This window comes from Aspergillus bombycis, assembly GCF_001792695.1.
Source record: "Aspergillus bombycis strain NRRL26010 chromosome Unknown contig00018, whole genome shotgun sequence".
NCBI classification, from domain to species: Eukaryota; Fungi; Ascomycota; class Eurotiomycetes; order Eurotiales; family Aspergillaceae; genus Aspergillus; species Aspergillus bombycis.
Genome location: NW_019170020.1, coordinates 208,842 through 235,215, shown reverse-complemented (window position 1 = coordinate 235,215; position 26,374 = coordinate 208,842). Strand labels below are relative to the sequence as shown.

General features: G+C 48.9%; 7 protein-coding genes across 7 annotated transcripts; 2 read left to right on the top strand and 5 right to left on the bottom strand.

Moving 5' to 3' along the window:
• Positions 1 to 155: 155 nt before the first annotated feature.
• ABOM_002882 (putative disulfide oxidoreductase) lies at positions 156 to 1,409 on the bottom strand (the record flags this gene model as incomplete). Its single annotated transcript, XM_022530012.1, has 1 exon — positions 156 to 1,409. One exon carries the CDS (start codon positions 1,407 to 1,409, stop codon positions 156 to 158), a length of 1,254 nt encoding a protein of 417 aa, XP_022391776.1.
• Positions 1,410 to 2,530: 1,121 nt separating this feature from the next.
• On the top strand, positions 2,531 to 4,091 carry ABOM_002881 (S-(hydroxymethyl)glutathione dehydrogenase/class III alcohol dehydrogenase; the record flags this gene model as incomplete). Its single annotated transcript, XM_022530011.1, has 6 exons — positions 2,531 to 2,551; positions 2,716 to 2,730; positions 2,782 to 2,896; positions 2,979 to 3,114; positions 3,169 to 3,809; positions 3,874 to 4,091. The coding sequence occupies 6 exons, from the start codon at positions 2,531 to 2,533 to the stop codon at positions 4,089 to 4,091; spliced, it is 1,146 nt and encodes a 381-aa protein (XP_022391882.1).
• Positions 4,092 to 9,196: 5,105 nt separating this feature from the next.
• ABOM_002880 (cation transporter) lies at positions 9,197 to 11,276 on the bottom strand (the record flags this gene model as incomplete). The annotated part of the gene is made up of 2 exons (XM_022530010.1): positions 9,197 to 9,904; positions 9,969 to 11,276. 2 exons carry the CDS (start codon positions 11,274 to 11,276, stop codon positions 9,197 to 9,199), a joined length of 2,016 nt encoding a protein of 671 aa, XP_022391800.1.
• A 1,112-nt stretch (positions 11,277 to 12,388) lies between these two features.
• Positions 12,389 to 13,347, top strand: ABOM_002879 (uncharacterized protein; the record flags this gene model as incomplete). The annotated part of the gene is made up of 5 exons (XM_022530009.1): positions 12,389 to 12,424; positions 12,477 to 12,575; positions 12,639 to 12,695; positions 12,763 to 12,978; positions 13,051 to 13,347. The coding sequence occupies 5 exons, from the start codon at positions 12,389 to 12,391 to the stop codon at positions 13,345 to 13,347; spliced, it is 705 nt and encodes a 234-aa protein (XP_022391836.1).
• A 1,385-nt stretch (positions 13,348 to 14,732) lies between these two features.
• Positions 14,733 to 15,044, bottom strand: ABOM_002878 (uncharacterized protein; the record flags this gene model as incomplete). The annotated part of the gene is made up of 1 exon (XM_022530008.1): positions 14,733 to 15,044. One exon carries the CDS (start codon positions 15,042 to 15,044, stop codon positions 14,733 to 14,735), a length of 312 nt encoding a protein of 103 aa, XP_022391834.1.
• Positions 15,045 to 20,754: 5,710 nt separating this feature from the next.
• ABOM_002877 (class II aldolase/adducin domain protein) lies at positions 20,755 to 21,944 on the bottom strand (the record flags this gene model as incomplete). The annotated part of the gene is made up of 5 exons (XM_022530007.1): positions 20,755 to 20,829; positions 20,882 to 21,050; positions 21,112 to 21,244; positions 21,309 to 21,569; positions 21,626 to 21,944. 5 exons carry the CDS (start codon positions 21,942 to 21,944, stop codon positions 20,755 to 20,757), a joined length of 957 nt encoding a protein of 318 aa, XP_022391845.1.
• Positions 21,945 to 24,558: 2,614 nt separating this feature from the next.
• On the bottom strand, positions 24,559 to 26,068 carry ABOM_002876 (putative dimethylallyl tryptophan synthase; the record flags this gene model as incomplete). Its single annotated transcript, XM_022530006.1, has 2 exons — positions 24,559 to 24,709; positions 24,780 to 26,068. 2 exons carry the CDS (start codon positions 26,066 to 26,068, stop codon positions 24,559 to 24,561), a joined length of 1,440 nt encoding a protein of 479 aa, XP_022391798.1.
• Positions 26,069 to 26,374: the final 306 nt, after the last annotated feature.

Below are 26,374 nucleotides of genomic sequence, written 5' to 3'. Positions count from 1 at the left end.
TGAACGGACTACCTAGGACCTATATTTTCACTGTACATAAAATGCGCAAAAGGCTGTACGAGTCGAGGCCAATAGACATAATCGAAGGATCCCAACAACACCAGTGATCGATATGCATTACGCAATACAACTCTCCATTCTTTTTCCCACCACAACTAATTGCGAATGATCTCTCTCCCATCCAGCCAATCCATGAACCACGCATAGCACATCAGGACCCTTCTCCTCCACGACCGCGTCCAGAAGAAGTTGCCAGATCTCCAACTCAGCCATGCACCGTAGCCGGTGTACTCGCGCTTCCCTTGAACCACACCGTCCCACGCACCGGTGTATGTTACCAGTGACCGCTGCTGGTATTGAAATGGCCGAGTATCCTTTCCACCGGAGTTGAAAAGGCGGATGAGATAATCCGCTTTCTGGATTGCAACTTCGGCCGTTGTCGGCAGTGTTCCGTCCTCAATGTCGGCCGCATCTCCCATTGCAAACACATTCGGTATCACATTGCCATCGGGTGAGAAGACATTGAGATGGTCGTCTGTCAGAATTCGGACAAGGCCCTTTTCGGTCTTCCGAAGTTGCAGTTGGTCGACCAGCGGTATCGACCTGTTTCCGGTGGCCCAAATGAGCATCCCGTAGCCACTGATCCCAGATTCCCGGGTCTCGATGGTGTCCTTTGTAACGTTGACGATGTGGCAGTTGAGTTTGACCTTGACCTTGTTGGTTTTCAGTGCACCGCACGCGTATTCTGATAACTTTTGGTCAAATGGGGCGAGAATCTGGGGTGCGACATCGATCACCGAAACCGACGTCAGGTCCTTGAGGTGTGGGAATAAAACTCCCAAATCACCTTCGAAAAGATCGGTCAATTCAGCGGCCACCTCGATACCAGTGGGACCACCGCCAACGATCACGATATGCAGCAGCTGCCTCTGCCGCGCCTCCGATGTCCCGGGTAACGAGGCCATCTCCAGGATATCGTTCAGACGAGTCCGGACCGTATTGGCATTGGCCACATTCTTGACAAAGATAGCGTTCTCCGCCACCCCAGGGATGCCGAAGGTGTTGCTTCGACAGCCTGGCGTGAGGATCACGCGGTCATATGATACTTCGAAGCGATCATCCTTCAGCTCTTCGAACGCTGGCTGACAGATGAGCACCTGCCGGCTGAAGTCGATGTCGACGACGAAGGCTTTGATGTATTGGGCATGAAAGTCCTTCCGGCGGATGGGCTCATGGGCCAGACGGGGGTCAAACAGCCCGCAAGCCGCACTGGCGAGGAGGGGAGTCACAGCAGACGTGTTCTCCGGCGCAATAAGGGTGATATCGTATTTTCGGTGGTCGATGCCGTATCCCAGTCGATAACCACCCCATCCACCGCCAATGATGACTACCTTTTCCTTACTTGACATTGTTGATTTGGGGGATCTGATCTTGGGGAACGGTGCAGAAAGACATTTCAGAATGAAAGCTACCTTCCCCTGAAAGACCTTTATAGGTCATGCCGGGTATGGATTAGAAATACCTTGCCGATCTAACTATCCATAGTATTCCTGACATCATGACTTCTTGTCCCGAACTAGCAGGCTAGAGTCATCGCCCAGAAAATATGAGGGGAACTGAAGGGAGGTGGTCTGACAGAGTTTGCCACGTAAACATGTTACTGGTCTACAGCTCCGTCTCGAGCTGGAAGCTTGAAGTGAGGGGGGGAGGCGCGCGTTGGTTGTTGGTACTTGTGAAAGCTAGAATCGTGAAGATAAGGTGAGAAGCGAACACAATTAGGTCTGGTGAATGCTTGGCAGCGGTTTGCCGAGCGTGCTTCCGATTGGCTCGATACTATACCCCAAATCGGCAGTACTAATTCGGCAGCTGCACTAGCTTGCGGCGATGATCTCCAAGCTGTCCCCTATATCAAGGGAAGAACCTGTGGATTCATTCTCTGTCAGCTATCCTACCTAGGCCTATTTGGGACCCCGACTCAGGATTGATAAGGCTATGGCCATTCTGGCCTCCATGACCATGGGTCCAGGTCCACGTTTAACTTTATTATGAGTACTATTCGGCAGCCGCACTAGCTGGCAGCGATGATCCTCAAGTTATGTCCTATATTCAGAGAGGAGCCGGTGGATTCATTCTCTGTCTGCCATCCTACCTAGGCCTATTTGGGACCCCGCCTCAGGATTGATAAGGTTATGGACATTCTAGCCTCCATGACCATGGGTCCAGGTCCACGTTTAACTTTATTATGACAAGCTGAGTCTTCGTGTCTGCCGCTCCCCACATTCTCGACCCTGATAACTCCGATTAAATCCTTTCAAACCCACTATTCTTGATGACTCCCATGCTCGATTTTTACTTGGTAGACGTCATTTCTGTTGTCATGATACTTCTGTCACCACCGAGGATGCTAGGGACTCGCTCTATATAAGTTCGACCACTTCGAACCCAGGCAAAACTTCTTCCCTCATTCAATTCTACCTTTAAATCAAATCCCCTGGAAAAACAGTCATTTGAAAGGCAAAACGCGTTCACTATGACTAGTACCGTTGGTAAAGTGAGTTCCCCGCCCCCATGCCCTGATCTCCAATACATCCTCCAAGCTTTCCGTCTATCGCGCTGGACGATGAGTAGCCACTCTTTACCTCCAGACCAACCAAAACCAATGTTATTCTATGAGATGCGCTCCTTCTCGAATATTGTGCTAACATGAAATGATAGACCATTACTTGCAAGGTAAAGACGTTCGCAGTATATCTCGTGCATCATTGTGACTGATAACATCAGGCTGCTATCGCCTGGGCTGCCGGCGAGCCATTCTCTATTGAGGATGTCGAGGTTGCCCCTCCGAAGGCCCATGAAGTGCGCATTAAGATTGTGCACACCGGCGTGTGTCACACCGGTGCGTTCTTCCACGTTGTATAAATTTGTTTCACTTTCCAATTTGAGTCGTATCGGCTAACATGGTGGTGGCCACAATACAGATGCCTACACTCTGTCTGGTAAAGACCCCGAGGGAGCCTTCCCTGTTATCCTGGGTCACGAGGGCTCCGGTATCGTCGAGTCTGTTGGTGAGGGCGTAACCACCGTCAAGCCCGGTGATCAAGTCATCGCGCTCTAGTTAGTGATTTCTCCGATCTCACCTGGGTGAGAACCCTCGCTGATGATGACCAGTACCCCCGAATGCGGCGAGTGCAAGTTTTGCAAGTCCGGGAAGACCAACCTGTGCCAAAAGATCCGTAACACGCAGGGTAAAGGTGTGATGCCCGACGGAACGTCTCGCTTCAGAGCCCGCGGCAAAGACATCCTGCACTACATGGGAACCTCCACCTTCTCTCAGTACACCGTTGTGGCCGATATCTCGGTCGTGGCTGTTACGCCTAAGGCACCGACAGATCGTGCGTGTCTGTTGGGCTGTGGTATTACTACTGGCTATGGCGCCGCTACCGTCACTGCCAATGTGGAGGAGGGGTCGAATATCGCCGTCTTTGGCGCTGGGTGCATTGGTTTGTCGGTGATTGAGGGTGCGGTGAAGAACAAAGCGGGTAAGATTATTGTGGTTGATGTCAACGATGATAAGGAACAGTGGGCGCGCAAATTTGGTGCGACACATTTTGTAAACCCGACCAAACTCAAGAACGGCAAGACTATCCAGGAGGAACTTATCGAGCTCACTGACGGTGGATGCGATTATACCTTCGACTGTACCGGAAATGTCGGTGTGATGCGTGCTGCCCTTGAATCCTGCCATAAGGGTTGGGGTGAGAGTATCATTATCGGTGTTGCTGCGGCTGGTCAGGAAATCGCCACTCGGCGTAAGTTTTCTCAATCTGCTGGCTGTCGGTCTATCTGTGATCACATTGCTGACTAGTGATATAGCATTCCAGCTAGTGACCGGGCGAGTGTGGAGGGGATGCGCCTTCGGTGGTATCAAGGGTCGGTCTCAGCTACCCGCTCTTGTCGATGACTACGTCGCCGGCTACCTCCGGGTGGATGAATATATCACTCATCGGGAGTCACTGGGGACCATCAATACGGCTTTCCAGCATATGAAGAGTGGTGACTGTATTCGGTGTGTGTTGGATATGAAAGTCTAAGGTGGGAGTAATAGGGCATATCCAGGTGTACAGTAGGCGCAAATTGCCTTGAGGAGCAGCGATGTGAAATGTATCTTTCCCCAATAGCGAGGGTTACAGTGTTGCCAGTTTAGTTAACGAGATGAATATGAGGATCTATGAAGTCGACGCCGAAGATGACTCCCCTTTGTAGTCAGTCCCATCCAGGCGCCCTCCCTTGTCTTCCCAGCCCGGCTGGGCGCTTATAAGATACTCCCCCCCCATCGATGTCTTCACATTTTCCCAGTTCTCTTCTCATCTCCCACCCCCGATCCCCAAAAGCAACGTAGAGAGCCTTGCTGCCTGTGTTCCCAGGTTCTACTCCTGATCATTTATCTTGGCTTTTCCAAATGGCACGTCCACTCGTTCGGTCAGCTCAGCGTGAGGAGCACCAATATTGGACTGATCCCATCCTTTGCAACGAAACTCGAGCAAGGCTGGAACAGTTTCGTAGCCTTGGATGGTTACCTCCAGAGTTCAAACCGAATATCTTAAAAGATATCGCCGTCGTCGAGCACTACTGGCGAAAGTGTGGATATTCCTCGGTGGAAGCCCGACATCCTCCACACGGCGATTGAAAGCAGGAGACCTTGACCTATCGGGGCGGACTAGCAGTCTTAATCGGAGACTTTACTGGCCAGCTGCCATAAAGGGCCCTTGATAAGTCTGATGAGATAGTCTTTAAAAGGATACTATCAATCACAAGTCATGGAACGCTATCTTTAACATGTCGGTCTTCTTCGACCGCCTCAGGAGTGCCTACCGCACCTCTATCAAAGCACGAGAATGTCAAAAAAGAAATCACTAAACTTGGAAAGAGGCTGGCAACCGATACACCAGAGGCGGCTAGGAAAGACCAGGTTCACAATCCGCCCGTATTAGAAGTGGACAGTCAGATAAAACAACTTCTTGGCGAGTCCCATGCAACCTCTGATGATGACAATATTGACGATGAAAGCTGACAACTGCCTACTGCTGATTATATCTTTGCCGAGCGGGCACGCTTGGTGGAAATCCTTTACGGGGCCGATGCAGAGAGCTTTGGCGAGGAAAAGCTACTCACTAGACGCATCCAGGTTACCACGGATATGGTTGCACTGTTCCAGCTGAACGAGCTGAGGAGCGGAGAAAATCGCGCCAGTTGGAATATTGACGAGGAAGACGATTTGCTGGATCAGTCAAAAGAATTGCCGTCACTTGAGGAGGACACTATGAAATGGCCAACGAATATATGCATCGTTTGCTGCGGTCTATCTTGCCAATCATCATCGAATCCTCCTCCGCATAGATTCCCTCACAGCCGACAGGGTTCTCTCCATCACCACTCAATTGACATGCATCTGGTCCATGCTTCTAGTGGACATTGATGTGATATCAAGATCAAATCGTGTCATCTCCTGCAGGTATCCAAAGTTATTTCCAGCGACATTTCATCCACAAAAGCGTCTTCAGAGTCAGAGAATTCACCGCTTGAGAAACCGAATCCGCACCGAGATATACTCAGGCCGCGTTCACTATTGTCCCCTTGAGTATTCTAGGCTAGACGGCCCGAGCGGTGAAGCCAGCAAATTAGCTGAAGAGGATCATCGTCTGTTGCTAAAGTACAAACCACTCTCATCAGCTAGAAGATTGGGCACTAGTAAGCAGGAGCAAACGTCACGTGGAACGACCCCGCGACGAGGGAAGGACCAGTGACCACCAGCAGACAGTATACACTAATGGACCTCTGCAATGCCGATCCTACTGAATAGGATACTAATGCAAGTATTTGTTGTTCGATGTTCGATGTTCGATTCGTGTGTACAGAGCCACGTACTACCCTCTTCTCGGCCCGCATATGTATACTACTTTACTAGCTTTATTGCAGCAAAGGGAGAGTGGTCATCACGGAAGTGCTCAGTTCTATGCATCTGAATGAGTCTATATCAGCGACTGGTGACTGACTTTCGGTCTTCTATATATACCGACAACCATCTGTGCAGATCCTCGAGTTTCATCTCCTCCCATCTCCTTACAGCCAGAGCATATGGGTCCCTTGTTTTCAGCTCATCCGTTCTGGCGCATGTGACGAATCACAGTAGCAAATAACCACTCGATAGTATACGTGTGTGCGTGCACAGAGCGGATTCTGAGAGGGTTACCAGGGATCAAACTAGAGGACTGTGGTCTGACAGTTTTCCATTAACACTCGGGCCTCTTGCTCAATGGATTTGTGTTCTCTAGGTGCATAATGAGCATTATAAGTTACATAGACAACGTCATAAGGGTCGGATTACCTGCATCGTGATGTGGGGGTTGGGCCGAATCTTGGGTTTTTTTTCAGCCCGCCACAAGGTTGGCATTTGGCTGCTGAAGCGGTCACCTAGATGAAAAAGTCTTCTATGAAAATATCTAAACAGCCTGAGATGCCCTACCAGTTCCAGCAATCACTACTGAATTAACTCCAAGGCTCACCACTTTCAAACCAAGTTTCGTTTACACATCGCCATGGCTTCCGAAGAGGAGACATTCAATGACGCCAATCTTCTTGGCCAAAGCCTTACCATGCTTCCAGGAGGTAAAGTCCCCTCTAATTGAACAATTGCGAGCACCAAAAGAGACATGAATTGCCAGATATTTTCCCCATGGTCGCTACTGGACTGATCCTGCTGACTATACGTGACAGAACATGACCCATTCAACATGGATATCATAGAAGGAGACAAGAGTACCATCGTGGGACTTGCAGATGAAACACGCAAGGCAACATTCGCGGATGGGAAAACCTACTTGTTACCCAAAAATGTGCGAGCAAACATTGGTAACCGCAAAACTGTCGTCAACTCCCTCAGGGTTGAATCCGGCGATGAGCTCGCCCGGGATCTTGATGTCAATGCTTCGCTTAGTGGCAGTTATGCAGGTTTCTCGGCCAGCGCGTCCGCCCAGTATAGCTACGGCTCGAGCCTAAGCAGTACAATGTACTATGCTGTGCTCAGTGTGGACCACACATCCTTTACCTTGGCACTTGAGGGCCATGGGGAGACTGATTCGAGGATCAACCCGGATCTCGTTCACGCCGTGAAACGCCTTCCTGAGTGGAACCTAACGCAGGAGGTCCACGACAAATACGCGCGATTCTTTCGCAGCTGGGGCACTCACTATATCAAATCGTGCACCTTTGGCGCTCGGCTTCAGCTGAAGATTGAAAATCATGCATCGGAGGCCCAGTCCAAGGAGAATTTCGAGGTGAATGTCGGTGCCGAGTACAACGGTGTCGCCAATGTCAAGGGAGACGTGAGCGTGAAAGGCGGCAACGAGTACAAGAGCTATCTCAAGACCCGTCAATTCCAGACTAAAGTGTATGGTGGGAGCTCCAGCTCAAGTCTTATTCTTGGCAATGCACCGGACGACCCAGAGAAATACCAAGAGGCCTTCAACGACTGGGCCAACAGTCTCAATGACGCGGTTGCGAGCAATCTGATCAACGTCAAGATCGATAGTATTGGAAACCTGTTGAGCAACAGTTCTGTCCAAGAGCACAACGATATCGCGGACAAGTTGGTCACAGCGCTTGACTACCTGGCGAGTAAACGGCTGGCAGAGGGCTTTTTGAAGCTATCTTTGCCTAGAGACTCACCTTCTCGCAGTCATGTTCGCGAGCTATCCATCCAGGGGGCACCGGGTGTCTTGATACGTCAGAGCAGACAAGGAAAGTCGCGGCTCGAAATCGACTGCGATATGCGGTGGAGCAGAAATACGACCGTCCGCGGCATATCGACGGATCCCGTACAAGTAACCTTGCAGCCACCTTTAGCAAGTAAATCAAAGATCCATCTTTTCTATTCCGGCCTCGCCAACACGAAATGGATGAAGGATGAACTCGCGCAAGGGCACACAATCGAAGGTGACGTGGTGATTACCGGGGTGATCCCTATTACAATCCTTGCTCCCCCCACGACTCTTACTGTGGAGTTGTCCAATCTGACCAGTCAATCGTTGACGAACACTGACTTGGACTTTTCGCCACGCGGTCCAAAGTTGCATCTCGCAGAAGGTAAAACCAAGGAGACATTCGAAGTTCGTTCACTATTCCTGCCTGGCTCGGGGGGTAGCGACTATCGAACTGGTGCATGTTTTACCAAGAACTGAGCTCCCGTAGATTGACAACATCAGATGTTCTGGATGGATATTCGTCGCAGGCAGGTGAATGGGCCCAGCACTTGCAGAGGCAACTTGGTATTGAGGACTACAGCATCTTGACATGATGTGAGTCAATGTAGGAGCGGAGGAAGATTATCTGTGCATAGGTTCCATTCAAGCAAAGCATTTCTGTCAGATTGCAAATCGAAGTATTTGATCTAAATATTCCGGTATTTTAATGCACTATACACCAAGACACAACTTGAGATATCCCTCGAGGCCTCAGTCCGCAAGCGGTAGAATCATCCTTATCTATTCTAATAGAATATAAATTAAATTGGTAATTTGGATGACATATAATTTACGACATAGTCTACTTTTCTTATTTTCTAGAGCTCCCATATAGCTTTGGAACGACAGAGCGTTTGCCATATTTCTATCGGACCCGTTTTTCACTGTCAGAATTTCTTTTGCAAGGGTTATATAATGAGGTAGCGTCTAGTATTGCAATGGTGGGCGAAGCAAGCTCCGCAGCAACATGTCGATCAATAGTTCTATCCTGCTGAAGATGATACAGGATATACTACCCGCGATCCATTGTATGACCCTGTGTAGAATACCTTTCGAACTCTTTTGATTGTGGTCTTATTTTAAATTCTTGAATGCGGTAAGTATATATTCCATTTCTGCTCTATTCCAGGTACAGGATAGAAGTTCGAACAAGGTTGTAGACAGATGATAATCTGATATCCTTGCTATCAAGTAAAACCAACAGCACCCCTAGTCAATATATGAAATTTATCATCCTCGGTGGAATATACCATCGTCATGGGGACGGTTTAAGATAATGGTATACATAAACTACATAACGGATACGTTTGAAATTACAGGGAAGAAGAAACAGCAGCCATAAGCGGCCACGATAATGGTTACGTTGCGCATCAATCTGACAAGCCCTCATATTCTAATTAATACTCACGGCTTGATACCGAAAGCCGCTCGACATCGTCACCGGCATCGCTATGAGAAAAGAAATTGCTGATATTCGAGCTCTTCCGCTTCAACCAGCGTTTCCACCACCACTCGCCCTGCTGATCCTGGTGCACATCACATGGCAGAAGGATAGCATGATCCAAGGCGTGCGGCAAACCACGGTGTCTGCCACGCACCTGCATAGCAATGATGATCAGCTTTGAGACCGGGTTGAACTGCGCACTCAGACTCGTCTCCGTCTTTGGATATCCCAACGACAGCCCCACTGTTCCGTACGCGGAGACGATCTCGAACAGGAGTGGGAAGAGAGAGAATGCGAAATCGCGGCCGTGGGTTTGTTGGATGCGCTTGCCCTCCGTAACGGAGATGAGGAAGAAGCCCAGCATCACGTACCACAGGTCGAACCCCAGTTGCCGCTGGATGTGTGCAGCCAGCCCGTGCGGGTTGGGCTTGTCTTCGTCGTCGTAGATGCCGAGGCTCTGTTCTTCGTAGACGTTCGTTTTGCGGATGGCGATGGCGATGGGGAAGGCTGAGATATACATCATTACTACGAAGGAGACTTGCACTGCCGGGTGCAGGGTGCCGAGAGAGGTGATTGAGAAGCCGGCGGTTCGGGTGGAGGTGATTTGGAACAGCCCGTCTACGAGACGGAGGCCTGGTGAGAAGGGGTTGCTTTGTGGGTTCTGTGCAGCGAAATGCTTGTTTAGTTGACATACCACTAGATGTACTGTCCAGTGGGGAACTCACATCTTGGAGTGTGTAGAAAACGAATAGGTCCAGTGCGTTAAGTAGGAGGAGGACACCTGATAATCTCCACGTCTCTGGTCCCGGAAAGAGCATCGTGAAGCATCGTCGAGGATGTTCGAGGAGGTATTGTAACTCGTCGTCTAACGGAGATCCGTATCTTGTGAATTTGGATAGTAACCAGATGATGAAGCGTAGCATGCAGGGAAAACCAGTGTTCCCGATGACCACGAGAAAGGTCATCACTAACAGTGGAAATGCAGCGTTCCGGAACGAAGCCATCGAGTCCGGGCTCAAAGTGTACCCTAGATCATGGAACGCCGACCCAGCGGTAAATACTGCCCACCATGGTCGGTTCAAGCCCATGTCTTGGACCATCTTCCCATACTCCGAGTCCGTCATAATCCACGGAATAAACAGTAAAATGCCAAGTAGGTGAAAAGCCAGAAAGTAGCAGACCAGGATAACCATCAGCGTTTTCAGCGCCCTATATTCAATCCCCCCTAGCTCCTCCTTCTGATCCTCATCCCAGTCAGAATAACTCGCAATGGAATGTTGCCACATCAACGACGGTAGGAAAGGCAAGCTAGGGCTGTCTGTTCGTGGGAATGCTTCATTTACGGCCTCGGCAAACGAGCGACGGCGAGAAAAGGAGGATCGTCGCTTCTGTCTGGCTTCATAATCCCGGTCGGATTCGTAAAAGGTGATGTGTGGGCTCGAGGGGCCTATCGTGGCTGGTTTGAAAGTTTGGTAACCAACGGGAGACTGATGCTCGCCGTGTGTCGGGGGGGATGCTCCAGGGGAGATTTCCTCGTCCGTACTTCCGAGTAGGGGTTGCTCTTCGTCATCCCGGTCTGAGGAGTCGAACACAGTAGTGGTCGTATCCGTGGTGTCGGTAATCGTTCTGTTTAAGCCTATCGGTCGTCGGGCCTCAAAGTCGAGAGCCTGGTTCATCCGCTGGCGTTGACTGTGGCATACTGCTTTGGCATCACGGATGGCACTCTTGAAGCGTTTCCGAAACCAGTATATCCTGATCAGAACAAGTAGCGAATGAATGAACACAACGTTTGTGATCATAGGAACCAGCCATAGCGTTATCTGCTGCGATATATGCAGGTCTCTCAGGTCGATGGGGTTAAGCCCGGTTTGGGTCGCAGCACCGGAAGCCAGCAGTAAGGCATCGACAAAACTTAGACCCCCCGGTATGTACAGGATGAGTGATGCTAGTAGCGTCCATATAATGATATAAAAATAATGATGGTGAAGTCGTAGAGGAGAGGAATCAGCCTGTGGCTCAGGGTAGGGGGGCATGGATGGAGAGGGGCTAGTTGGGATACACCCTCCAGAAGGTCTGCGGCACGGATGCAAGTGAGGGGAGGGAAGAAGTCACGATCGTGGCAATGGGCGAGAGTGACATGTCTAACATAAATAGTTACTGTGGGATCATCGTGAAGTGAGGAGGTCAAAGTTGAGTGGCTGCGGATAGCCTGAGAAATGCCTCATTCTCATGGCTGCAACGGGTTTGGCCGGGCACTACGTCCTGATTTTGTCAACCCTAGAAAAAAGCAGGCAACGGTAGCTGCTGTGGGGCTTTTATAGGCTGGAAATACTCAGGACCAACAATTTTCCTCGAAAGCATCCTGACGCAATTGTGCGACAGAGGCAACCGCTGAAGGAAGGGAGGCGAATTCTTAGGGCCAGACCCAACGATTGCTCGGTTTAATCGCTCATTCCTCCGCCATTGACATCAACGAATTCTCCCCGGACCCAAGGATCGACAACCTTATTCCGCATAAGCATAAGCGAGGAATAAATCCGAAGAGGAGCATCAAAGAAAATATTAAGATGGAAATAGAAACGTCACTATACTGCAATATCTTCTAGAAAGGGTGGTATACTGACGTGGCGCGTTTATATATAAAACCTCCTGGAGGGTTCTGAACATGATCAGCCCCTCGTTTTCTCCTTTTTACACCTTGATCCACGAGGCTTCGTACATCTTGAAGAGTGATAGTATGACGGCCTCAAATGGAACATTTGTACACATTGGACTCGATGGGCATCATGGTGTGAGAGCTCTGATCACTGTGAACACACCGATTAACCTAGTGGAGGGTCTTTTTTCTCTTCTCTTCTTTTCTTTTTTCCCGCAGGAAACAGTAGTCTAGGCAACAGATTCGATATGCCGTAGGAGAAACAGAATTTCCTTGCGAGCCTGTAACAATGCAAGCAGTGGGAGAAGTATGGGCGCTTTCCCTCCACCATTCACTGTCCACAGGACATCCCCAACAATCTTCCTGAGCTGTAATTCACCATCTGGCTCCCCCACCAATCGCTACTAATACAACCCCTCGGTACACTCATATCTACGCTCTTCATTTACCAGATGTATCGGCTTTGCTACCGACAGCTATTTCTTCACCATGGCTGAGTCACACGCCAGTATCATCAAGCTATTTGTACGTGAACCAAATACACAACTCATCCTTATCAAAAACTGATACAAACCAGCTACCCTTAGCGAATCAAGACCTCGGGCGTCTGATTAGACGTATCGAGCAACATAGTCCATCGGAAAACACTCTCACCGTCACTTTCTCGCAGGAACACGTACTGTCCATCTCACTTGGAAGGCCTAATTCGCAAATCCTAACATTACACAATGTTTCACAGGTACAGGTCAAGGACGGCACAATCACGAAGGCCACGGGAAAGGCTAGACGCGTGAAGGTATGTCGCGTCTTCCATGTCCAAGATTATTGTCCGGATGATGAATGACAAAGCGGCTGTCTTGTAGAGATCTTCAACCGTGAAGCAAGAGATCCTATCGCAGGACAACATGGAGGAAGCGCATAAACATCCAAAGGGATCCTCGGTGCAGGCGTTAGGCATGATAAACGTCGCAAACCTGACTGAACAACAGACAGCTGACCTGATCACAATTATGTGCCCAGCTGACTTGGCAGGGGTGAAATGCAATCAGACAGATTGCAAGTTTCTCAGGCGATGCGAGGTGAGTTTCACTCTTTTCATCCCTTGACTGAGACATATATGGTACTCATAATATATGTCTGCGGGTTGACAGTCCATGCAAGAGCATGAATCGATCACTTGTGCCATGGAGAAATGCACCTATATTCACGGTCTAAAGGTCTCGTGTCCGAAGATCCTCGCGGGGAGAGGATGTGTTACATTGTTTCTCTCCAAGTTGAACCCGAGATACTGTCAATACGGTCATGACCATCGCGCGGCGAGGTTGTTCAACTACAAGGAAGGCTCTGCGTGTCATGGGGTGCTGGATTTGGAGACGAAAAAGAAACGCCGGGTGGAGGGTCCAGGACCAGCTGGTTTTGGATTGGTGCCTCTTGCTGGCACGACTTGATTGATACAGACAAGCAACGATCGCCAATATCCGGGGGAAATAATGTCATTGACGGCACTTACTACGCAGAGGTGATATCAGGGGTCTCTTCTCTTGGTCTCGGTGGAAATATAGGGTCCGTGGCCTCGATTTCTAGTAACTGATGGACGAGCGGCTGGCGATGTAGTAGCACGTGGACGCAATAGTGGAGGTGCCTTGGATCTGATATCTTCTGGAACCGCCGTCGTGTTATTATATCAGGGACTTTGTACTTTTCTATTATGTGGAGTGCTGAATCACGGAACTGGTCGCTTTGCTCGAAAAGAGTCTCAACTAGAATGGATTGTCACCACTTACAGCCGTAATATTGGCAAAGATTATGATCTAAGGTCATCCATCCAATTCCCCATATCCTCCATGCAACTGCATATTGCAGATGTATGTACCAACAGGAAATCTGGTATGCGATTTAACATGAATTGTACACTAACGGCCCGGCAGTACTAGATACAGGCCCCGACAATATTCCCCGGGTGGCCATTTAACTGGTATCCAACCCCGACATTAATCACTAGATCTCCATCTACATTTACGACTGATATGTACGCATTCCAACAATCCAGCGGGTGCTTATCTGTCGGTCCTCGTGTCTCGTGCACCTACTTTGACATCAGCTTAGGATAGGGGGACGATTGGAAGGGGATAGACATTGCCATCAGCTTCGACAGGACGTGGCGCCGACGGCGTGCAAAAAGGTGCATTGGACAATTTCCACCCGGGCGGTTTACAGAGAGTAGCGGCTGTGACCTTAGCCTGCTGAAGAATATACACCATATTGTAAAGACGGTACATCGGCTGGCGTAGTGTAACGGCGAGATACTATATAGATGCCCCCAGGGCATTCGGGATCGTTGATCCCGAATTATATGACCTTTTGGCCTTGTGGAATAGGGTGCCCTGGCTCAATCTCTTACATTACCGCTCGAATCTATTATAAAGAATTAACAAAAAAATATAGAGCTAATAATAAATTAAAAATTGATATATTTAAAAATATAAAATACCAAAATATAGAGAAATATAATAAGAATTATATTGCGATGACTATAGACATGCTGAACGTCTCATGCCCTTTATTCTATATACTTCTGTGTTTTCAATGCCGAGCATGGAGTATGCTATGTCATGATTCTCCCGCTGAAACTCGTGATTGTTGAATCAGTTTTTCTGGGTTTTAAAGACTGTGAGACCAGCTTAGATCAACTGTATTATATCTAAGGAGGGTAAAGTTCTGGCAGCCCGTTATTGTATGGGCCCTTTTCGAAGGCTTATCTCCAGGGCTGCATCCTGGCTGACTCTGTGGCTGTTGAAAGGGGACCCTATGAAAAATCCTTTTTTGAGTTATCCTACTCAACGTCTTCAGCAGTCGCCTGCTCACCCTCAAGGACTCGAAGGGCTGGAACAGTGCTGTGTAAATCAGACAGCTGGCTCTCTAGGGCCAGCAAAACAGCATTCGATGGCGCGAGCATCAGTACATGGTACCCAAGTCTGTGGCATAGTAAGGCCATAACTGCTTGGGCACTTATTATGCCGCATCCGAGGATGCTTCCGATGGCTGCAAATGCTGCCGGAAGTGTCTTCAGTAGATGAAAGGCCGCGACTTGCGACTCTGTCCACAGCTTCATTGACAGGACATAAGCATGGGCTACTGTAGCCATTCTTTTAAGCCCAGTGGGTCTTGCTACAGGGCTGCAGCACGCTTAAATCGTGGTTCAAAAGCACCGGATGCCATTGGGCAGCAGCCGGCGAGCAGAGAATATTCCTCGCCTTGGTCTGAACTATCATGTTTAGATCAGTGATTGGAAAGTCCGAGGAGCAACCGTAACACTTCCGGTTATTGTCGGCGGGATACAGATTCAGACACAAGTACACGTCCTCGGATCGGTTCCCAGTATGGGACACAATAAGGTCACTCGGGAATGGTGAATCCAGCGCATTCAAAATCGCGCCTACAAACACGATGTCTCCAATTAGCGGTACACCAGGTTCCCTGGCGTACTAGTGCATAAAACATTTGTATGTCATGTGGAGTGGTCACGTCGTTGAGACGTTTTGAGAAAATAATCGCAGCGACCAGGCTTTCGGTGGTATTGTCCAAACTAGGAAACGTCACTGTATGCATAACGTCCATGAAGCGTTTCACTTGAATCAATGAGAATTGATGTTCGAAGTAAAAGCCATAGATTAGCTTGACTATAGCTTCATCTAGGTTGTGGAAATCATTCTCGGCCGGTACAGAAATTATACCGCCTTTGCTTTAATCGCCATGTACGTCGATTCGCTTGCGAAACTGTCCATCTTGGCTAAAGATATACTTCCACCTACTTCTGTAGGGAAGCCAATATGAAGGTCTTCCAGTCTCCGCATAGTTTTCAAGCCCTGATGATTTCTATTTTCTTGTCTTGTAGAACGATCAAATTTCCTAGGGTTGTAGTGAAGATAATGGCATACAATACACTTAGCCCGGAAACTAAAGTAGGCGATTCACGGTTCGATATATGCCGCCGAAAGGCGTTGCTCGAAGGCCTGGGGTGTCTTTATGCGTGGAAGGCTTTGGCCGTATAAGCCAGACTTCCAACCTGCCCAGAAAACAAAAGACTAGACTGCAAAATCTGTGAATGCTAAGTCTAAATGACTGTATTAGACCATTGGATATGATGGCATTGAACTCCAAGTGAGGATCCACAGGATTGCTATCGAGTTGTAGCATGGCGTGGATCTCCTTAGAGGAGACCTCGTGATTAGAGTATATAGATGAGCCATCACCTCGGTCCAATGTAACCAGAACAGGCGCGGTATCTGTGAAGTTGGACCTTCCGGTTGCCGTGATTGGAAGAAGGATATTTGGAGCATGGGACTCTGGGTTTGAAGCCTCCCCGGTTACATTGTATTTACCAGATGTAGGAAGATATGACGTTGCTTCAGGCTGCTAGTTCTCCTCTCATTCGTCGTCGAGTATGGCACTGGAGTACATAGCTTCTCGCCCAGGTTGAATGTCTCGGCTTATCGACATACTATATCACCCAGCTCCTGGGGTCTGGTTCGGCTAGATCTTCCGAGTCGATGCCTGGGAGGCTGGCGGTTGCTGGGTCTCGCATTGCGACGCTGGTGCTAATTTAATACTTATAGATCGAGTCTGCCATGCGATGCATCAGGTAGACTTACATGGCTGATTGATTGGGATTGTCGTCCTTGTCCATCTTGCTAGAGCCTGTGCTCGAGGGGGAAGGGCTAGCAGTCTGAGACTGAAAAGCGAACGATCAAGACAAGACTTGGAGAAGGATGGAAAAGGAGAGGAAAGAATGGTAGACCTAGGGATAGGATGAGGGTTTATATATTCGATAGAAGTCCTGTCCGCCGAGTAACCTGTGCTTTATGTACTGAAATTCATTCACTGGTACAGTGACTGAGTCTCGGCGAAGATGCGGATTGAAGGCGATGGCGAATTGTCTATGAATCCTTTCAACCGAGGTGTAATATAGATCTAGTGCAGTGTCCAGCGTGAAATTCCGCCATCGAATATTCGCTCACTTCGCACTCACGCTTCTCATGATCAATCAGTGTACAACACACGCCCAATGAGGTCTTCGCCAAGCTCCCCTATACTGGACTGTGGTCCCTCAGCGATACCTCCCTGTCCCTCGGTATCCTGTTGCCTCTGAGGTCAGAGTCAGAAACGGCTCTAGAACAGTACAGAGATGCTCTTCAATGACTACAACATTTCAAATGTGCTGTAAGGGTCATTCTCATCATCAAACCAGTGGAAGACACTGGCTCAGTACCAAAGCTCCAAAGCACAGTAGCCTTCATGTCAAGACGTAACCATATTATCCGACAACACCGCAGAATCCCAATCGATGCTGCCATCCTCGAAAACACCGTGGTTCAGTTACTGAATATGTTCGTATAACAGCTATAGGGTACAAACACACTTTTACCGAGTGTGGTGTAGTGCGCCCTTTCTAAACTTTTTTTTTTTTTTTTATTTTGTTGTGTTTTGTGTTCTTTCTACAGGACCCATTCGATGTACGAGGAAGGGTATCTGAGTGAACAATTCACAGAGCACAATGAGTCACCACCTTCATTCCACTGTAGTTAATGAGCGGTGTTAATGACTGTGTTATTACTTCACGATGACTCCGGAAGGAAGGAAAGTTCTGGTATCGTATCCCGTTTCCTTCCTAACTTCTTCCTCAACTTTGCTTTGCTTATAGCTCCCACTTTGACCATCTACCAAAAGCACCTTCCTCATTTCTCTTACTAACTCCGTGCACTGGGTCTTGTTTACTTTCTTTCAGTTCTTCTTGACTCCGGCTTGGTCTCTTCGAAATGGATCCCGTCAACCTCGCTATGGCAGTGCCGCTGGACTCCAGACCACAGATTGATTATACCCCCGAGACATCAAATGCGATTCTAGTGAAATCGACAAGGGAAGCGCACAATCGCATTAGATCATTCCTGGACGAGCAGCCTTGCGAAGAAACCCTCCTTCTGAAGATCTCATGGTCTAATTACATCAGTGACTCTATACAGCGCCTTCTTAGTGCGGCTAGGAGAAGAAGGATCAGATTCGAATTTGATCCCGAATTTACGATTTTGAAAATACGAGCAATGCCCCGTCCCTTGCACGATGCGATACAAGATACAGTATCCCGCCTTCTTGTCGAGGCTGGTCGTACTATTTTTACCGATGATGAGCGAACACGCGTGACTTGTGGCACAATGGAGACCTATTTGTCTAACAGACGCTTGCGTGGCACCGGGCACAAGTCTGAGGGCCTCAGAAAGTACCCTGATACGGGACTGCGGTTTTTGAGCCATGGCTCATCCCAGCCTAGATACCGTGTGATCTTTGAAGTTGGCCTGACGCAGAGCTACAGTGACCTGCGTCGAGATGCATTCCAATGGTTAGAACGTTCACAAAATGCCGTGACGGTTGTCTTCGTCATCAAGCTCGTGGAGGATACTCACTCCGTCCGAAATCGCCAGAGGACAGCCGCCTTCACTGCGCGGCGTGACCACCTTATCATCCAATATGGAAACGCGCAATCTAGGGAGCACTACTTGGCGGGAGGAGCGGGTATCGAGGATTCATCATCAGACTCCCCTGCGGATTCATTTTCTGATTCACGTTCCGAGTCGTCTTCTGTTGACGAGGTGGGGATGAGAGCAGATATAGTTACAAGTGACTGGGTAGGACCAATCTCTGCGTACATGGAAATATGGGAGATGCAAGAGGGCCAGCCTGCCTTAAGAGAGCCTCGAATCGTAAGTTCGACATTCCTCTTCGACGAATATCACTAATCAGCTTTGGAGACCATCCTCCCAGCCCCCCTCGATGCGCGAAACGCAAGGATTAAGATCACGGACGTGATTCCTGAATCACACCGGACACCATCTTTTGACGCGTCACGAACTTTAGAACTTGACCTGGATGAGTACCGCTCTCATCTTCACCTGGCGACCGAGGATACTGCATTTCACAGAGCTGTTCAAGTGATTTGCCCAAGAGCCGAGAGGATTGAAGATTGGGTTGAGAATCCCTAAGCCCTGTTCTCAGTATCGCTATTATCACACCCAGTACAGAAATGTACCGACAATACCCTTAGTCGCTAATGACCTGTTAATCCGATCGTTTTTATAGTAAATTCTAGAGATGACCCTGAGAAGCTTATTGGACTAACTGTAATGAAATGGATCGCGATTGACCAACGAGTGGTTTCTGTAAATAGGGAGATTTGTTCACCTCTGCGGTCTCCGTAGCTTTGTACCTGTGGTGACAACGCAACTCGACTCGCGCCAGACTCTGTGTCACATAATCATCACCATGAGCAGGGACACTTGTAATTTTGACGACTCAGTATATGAGTTGCACTTTCCTGAGCCAAGATAACTTTCTCGAGGAAGGAACGAGCCCACGATCAAGCAACGGCAACACTTTCGGCGACCAATCTATTGTCAGTATGCTAAACATATCTATCTCGATATACAAATCAAATCCACGATGGCTAATTTCTAGCGTGACCGTAGGGCATGCCAAGCGGCAAGTGTGCAGGTTGCACATGTTATGGCCGAGGACAGACAAGTGAGCAACATTGGTTTGATGCCATCCAGAACAAGGTGAATAATGTAAGAACTGCACAGGTGCCCGTCTGGTGTGATGCCAATCTTCTCAATTTCACCTTGACATCTGAGGAAAACGGGAATCCGTTATGTCCAACTTGTCATATCGAGTTTGATCGAGCGCACGATCCAGGACACTGATAATTATACCGTCCGACTTACAGTATTTTCTCAATTTCGAACTCGAGGATAAAAGGAGGAGACGATTGCTGGCAGAAGAAGGAAAGGTGTACCCAAGGGAAGTCCCTACAGTTATCATGTATCGGGAACATCTACTGGAACAAGGGGCTATCTCGGACGGGTTAAACAATGGCCTTATCACCCGGTTTTTGAGATGTTATATTTCGGGTCATCGATCCCCAGAGGAACTCGGCCTTATAACGCCCAGAGCATGGCATGGTGCCCCAATTGCAACGCTCAGACAAGGTATTATGTCCCTAGGCAGCGCCAGACTGAGCAAGGTCGACGCGAAGGTCATCTCTCAACTAGAAACACTACGGAATCTGTATTTTCGAGATAAACAAGAGGGCACACCAGAACCCAGGAACCAACAGACCCAGCGAAACCATCCAAGCAAGAGAAGGGGTGTGAATGATGACGAGGACGAACACGGTGGACCAAAAAAGAGCATCAAAGCCAAGGATCTAGGAAGAACAAACAAAGCAGGAAGCACAGCAGGTGAGTCTGAGGTGACCACCAGAAGACCGCAAAGCATTCCCGTTATCCTCTGCGGCATCGACAGGACGATTGGTACTTAGGACCTCAGTTCACTACGGAACAAATTGTTCAGCGCTACATCGGGGGTCTTACTCACAACGGTGTCCTGACTTAGCGACTCCTCGTTAGTCGTCGATTTTCCGAGAGATTACTATACCCTTTTATACTACGAATCAGCCTAGCAACTGTAACAGCAAATCTTTTCGTCCAGACTCAAGACAGTCCTACCTTACTACACTTTTTACAAGTATTCTAACCATATCATGTCTGTGCATGTGGCTAGCGGCAAAAGGCAGCTCTCAAGGCACCATTGTATAAGAAGCTTCCACGAGCCAAAAGGAGAACACCAACCACTCCGTCTTTCAGAACTGATGGAAAAGGAGAAAGAATTATTCGCCAGCGTTGACGCATGGGGTAAATTGCATGCACATGCACACCTTTTTATCCATCCCCGCATGGAGCCTTTCTAGTATTTAACTCTTGTGAGAATAAATGGATTTAGAGGAAGTTGTCAAACTCGGCTTTCATTTACTCAAGCACCTCTCCCTTAGACTCTGCAACGACCAAGTCAAATTCGGGTTGGAACTCCAGATAGAAGTTGTTCTATGGAATCGTTAGTCATAACGTGTCACGAATGATGATATCGGGTCTGTACCGGTGTTTGAACAGAGTCGGCCGTGAATTGAGCGACATTATCGGGAATGATCTTCTTAGGAACTCCGTTAGCCGTAGCAGCATCTGCAAGCAACTGAGAGTGACAGGCCTTCTCCAGGCTGTAGAAAAGAAAGCCAGCCTCGTCAACCGTGGACCCAAGCGTAATCAAACTGTTTCCCTGCTCGTCAACTCCAGTTCCACAGTACCGAATCAGAGTAAGGGGAATCTAACCCGTGGTTCTGCAGGATAGCGGCCATACTAGTCTTTCCTAGGGCGTTCGCAATAGCCCTCCCTTCCTCTTGGGCCAGGGCAATGCCGCCATGGTCCTCATACACGCTGAGCCTGCCATAGAAGTTGCACGCATCTGTCGAAGTGGATATTCAGCGACTGCTAAAGGTAGAACAAATGTCCGGGGAGAGGGTACGAACCTTGCGTGAGCATCTCTATGGGTTTGCCAAAACCGCTCCACGTCTTCCCATAAATACTGTGGGTGTGTGCCACAGCCATAACCTCCGGTCGCGCACGGTGAACTTCAGAATGGATCATAAAGCCCGCCTCGTTGATCATAGCTTGGTTACCACCTTCCACCACGTAGCCACGACTGTCAACCAGAACCAGGTCAGATGCTTTGATCAGGCTGAAGTGCATCGCGAATGGGTTCATCCAGAAGTGGTCCGGTAGAATCGGGTCTGTGATGTTTCAGTTCATCTCAAGTCACCTTGATTACGGCATAGCCGTGTCGTACCTCGTACAGAGATATGGCCGGAAACCCCTTCTCCCCATCCTCGCTTTCCGAAAAAGCGAAACACCGCAGCCATATGTTGACGGATCCATTGCCGCTTTGCGTGCAGGTCGGTGAAGGTAGGGATACCTCGCAGTTTCAGCACACCTTGCTGGTCGCCTCTTGCAAGTGCCTGGAACGCACGGTCGTTCTCCGCACTAGGTGTGCCATTGGGGCCAGCATGTAGCACCTTTGGCTGGGTTTCAAGAGTGGTAGCCGTTGTTGTAGACATTACTGTGGAGTTTTTGCTTAATGAAGAAGTGGCTGAGGTGAGAAAGTACATCGACGCAACATCGCCGGGGTACTTGGAAGTATTTCAATGCCATGGCATCTTGGCAAACCTATGATGTCTATAAGACGTTGTCCTCGTGGTCTCTTCGGTGGTGGGAGCCATGTCCATGGAAGGCGCATTTCGAAGGTTGCTAAGTCCGATAGATTACCTGCCTTCGTCGGAGTTGCCTTCCTTCTTTATCGGCTGAGTGGGTCAGCCCTAATGCATGTTTAAAGAAACCCCTCAATTCATGAAAGGGCTACTCTGGATTCCATTCCCGATTTATGGTACAGGGTGCGCATGCCTACCTCGTGCAACGATGTATTTAAGATAGCAGTGGCAATAAATGAAATCTAGTGTCCAGCTATCGATAACAACTGAAGACTTAACTAGTGGCAAAAGATTAGTACTGCATTTACATTCCTTTTCTCTAACTAATAAATAGCTAATCATCGACGTTGTGCGACATAGCAACCCTAATCCTGTAGACCTGCACGGAGCGATTCTCCAAAGCCAAGCCCATAAGATAACGGCGCAATGAATTCAAAGACGATATCTTCTCCCCCTTCGCAACTGGGTGTGTACTCGTACAGTGAAAGCGAAGGATGCTCTGTTGTTTCTTTCCTCCACTCAACGATCCAACATCCATCCCATTCGACGATTTCTTTCAACCAATTCGTTGACTGATATACTCTCCATGGATCCGCTGTCCTCCATCCTGCCCTCAACGAACTGGGATACAAGGCTATGACCAAGAACAGGATCTCCCCCAAAGGTAGCTGCTATCACAGAAAGGTGGGAATATAGGAATCCAGGTGAACACCATATGGTCCTAGACTTCGAGGGAGCGGCAGCTCCTCACACTGGGCGCGGATCATCTGACACAGTTACCGCATAGTGAGGAGTGACAGGAACATCTTCGCTCCAACATCCAGACGATCTGATCCTCTCGGTACGAAAAGCCTTGTGCTTCACATGACATTGAAATCGTACCACTGCGATTTCGCCGACTGAGTAGAACAAGCAAGAACTATCATGATACGCACCCTTCCCCTCGAATTTTCAAACCACCAACGAGCACCCTCTTTCAGCGTTACTATCCACTGAAGACTCAATCACTAAAGTCCGCCAAGTGGGTAAAGCCTTGATCGCCCTGCGTTCCTTTGTTTCCACAAGTCGGCCTGCACACAGTGTTATAGCCCCAGGAACTATTGATTCTTGACATACGCGGTGCAGCTAGCTGGTCCTTTATGGCCAGAGAAAGGTTCTGTATAAGATGTTCCTGATTGTGGCCTGGTATCATCTTCACTATGCCGACGGTCCCCTCCCCCGCTTTCTAACCTGAGACGGGTGGGCTAGCCGCAGCAAAGATCAAGAAACACAGCAGTCCGAGGCGTTGAGACCAGGCTCAAGAGTACATCCACAAGTTCAACAACGAGGCATGAGCGAGGCCACCCATAGCGACAAATTGAACTGCCATGAGTCAACAAACGGAACGAAGAGCATAGCTGTCGCTATTGGAAACGATAGGCGAGACCCCTCCACCTATTCTCGTGACTTTTCGCCTTTCCGATGGCTTTCTTGGTCAAGCCGGGTATGTTGAGCCATAGCTCGCGATCTCGTTTATTCGCTTTCAGGCTTTCCAAAGTCGCTTCAGCGTTGGCTTGTAGTCTCTCCATACGAGACCAGGTTCGGACCACGTGGGCAACTGGGAGGCCAACCAGCGGCCCGAAGACTCAGGGGGCAATAAAAGGTGTCAGATTTCCTTTGGGACAGATGTCAGAGTGCAATGTTGGCACTATATAGGCCATGCTATTCTCAATAGCTACCACTCGGCCGGAAATAGCAGCTGATACATGACTCGTGTCTTGGACTCAATACGTCCTACTAGAAAGCCATAGTCAAAGACAAAATCGATCTAAGGCTGGAGACATTAGAGGAGAGCAAGGCTTAAGATGTGGGCTTGGTAGAGTGGAAGATGTCTATCATACAGGCAGATGTTCAAGGGCTATATAAATGCACAACTTCACCAGCAGAGCAAGGGGCACAAATGAAGGAATATTTGGATGGGGTGAGGCGAGAGGCCGAAGTGCATGGAGTAAGTGAAAATCGATGACACGGGGAAGGGCGGACATGAGTAGGGAATAGGGAAGCTTCACTTGGCATGGGACTATCTTTCAAGTAACAATGGCACCTAGTATCATGGCGAACTGGAAAAAGGAGGTTGTTATATCAAGGTTTTCAAGAAAGAAAAGTCAGTTCCCAACTCGGTCCTTAGGTATTCCCATTGCTAGACTCATCTGGCATTATTTCATGGTAAATACATGATATGCTGAGCATTCTATTAGGCTACAAGTTCCATGGTACTACTAAGGTTGGACCTATGGAGACCATGTTTGATCAATTCAGATGTGCTCCGCTATTCTACCAGATGAGTTCACAGCATGGAGATAGTTAGTCTAGACCCGTAGTCGAGCTACAAAGTTAATTCCGAATAACACATGCGATAGTCTAGTTGTCGACGTGTAGATATGGGTGAACCAGTGATGTTGGAGCAAAATGGCAATTGGTTTGATCGTATGACTCTAGCACGATAAGTGATTCGACTGTAGAACTGTGATGTATCCTACTTGGAAAGGTCCTTCACATCTGGCTCTTCTAATTCCTTGGCTGGGACTGGGACCACATGTGGTTTGTAGTAACAAGTGACATACGGATGGGACTTGTAACTGAAGGTGATAAAGTGATGAATTCCAGTGAGCTTGTCACCATCCAAGCTGAAAAGATAGAATCATATTAGTAAATCAAGCAAACCCATGACTCTTGATATGGGTTGGGCAAACGTACAATAGCGTCTCAAAGATGTGTCGATAGTCCTGTACGTCCATGGAGTCATGACGGGAAAAGAACTCCTGGAGTCCTTGGACAATACTCTCTTGATCCTTATTGTTAATTGCCACGGGAATATATACCTTTGGCTCTGGGACAGGGTTGTTGGGCCGCAATTCAAAATTAGCCTGCCAGCCTTGGTAAAGGTCGTCGGTTACGGGCAAGTCCTCCGATTCGGGGAAGTCTGGAGGCAGATTGAGCACCCCATACCAAAGCTTGCGTAGCTCCTTAACACCAGCCTGAATATTGGGGCTATCGAGGCGGCCACCCAGGGTAAACGCGTCCTGGACCTTAATGTATGCTGTCTGTGGCCCATGCAGATAGATCTTAAGTCGCGCGTCCTTGGTGTTGGTGGCATCGAAGCTGAGGAAACAGGCCTTTGTTCCAAACTGCTTGGCTTGGTCCGACTGGCAGTAGCCCTCTATAACCTTGAGGGCGGGGTGGTATGCACCGAAAAGTTCAGTATTGCTGCGAATTGAGTCAAACAGTATCTTGTCCAGGGATATCCCCGTTTCGACACTTTTGGCAAGCCCGTTAAAGATGGGCTTCACCCGAACGCCACTGTCTAGCAGGTCGTACCCATTGACACCCTGCATGATCATATGAACGAATTCCGGGGGCTGTCGTGCGAGCACCGTCTCAGTTGACGATTCGGGGATGTACATTCGTTGGACAAAATAGTCGAACCATTCCCAAGTAAAGTCAGGGAGTATAGCAGCCAATGACTTGATCGATTCCAGGGCCACGTTTTGACTAAAGGGGTCCTGCAATGTGCCGCTCCACCGGCTCATAGGGACGTGGTCCATACGCGCGGTCTTCCTTGGCCCGTCGAAATTGAGGCTGACTTCGGCTGGCGTTCCGTCCGGTGAGTAGCAGGTCTTCCATACCCAACCGTTTTCGACGGTCGGATATGGACCGAGGTAAGGAAGGACATGGCGGTAGACGAATGATAGGTGCCGGTATTGGAGGGACATTGGGTAATCGCAGAGGGCCAGCAGCCTCTCAAGGAGAGGCCCAAAGGTAGCCCACCATAGCTTCTCATGGTTGTTCTTGAACCCCATGCCTCGAGCAAGGGCTTGATGGGCTGGGCACGCCTCCAGCCTCGGATTGGACATGTTGCTTGCTGTTTTCGTGTGCTGAAGCTGCACTGAGTAGTCTTTCACTGCAGGTCGGTGCGAGTGAATGGAAATGATGCTGATTAGGACCTCGACAGCATCCATGGAAAGTTCTATATAGCCCGAGGCCATGAGCAGGCTTTGGAATCCCCGAGAAATGTCCACGGGGCCATCGGATAGAGCCCTCCAAGCAGGGGGGACTGACACATGCAATGCATTGTGGGCAGGCTATGCAGCCAGCAATGCAATACGGGATTCAGAGTGAAAAAGCAAAGTTCTCAGTAAGCCTGCCCACGAGAACCACAAGTCGTGTGATGTATTTCACACTTCTCCAACCTCTCCTACATGTTATGACCCTGCATACATACGGGGTTATGCCCTTGCACTCGGACGCCACGGTTTCACTGATGACGCCAGATATACCAATCTTCGCTCAAT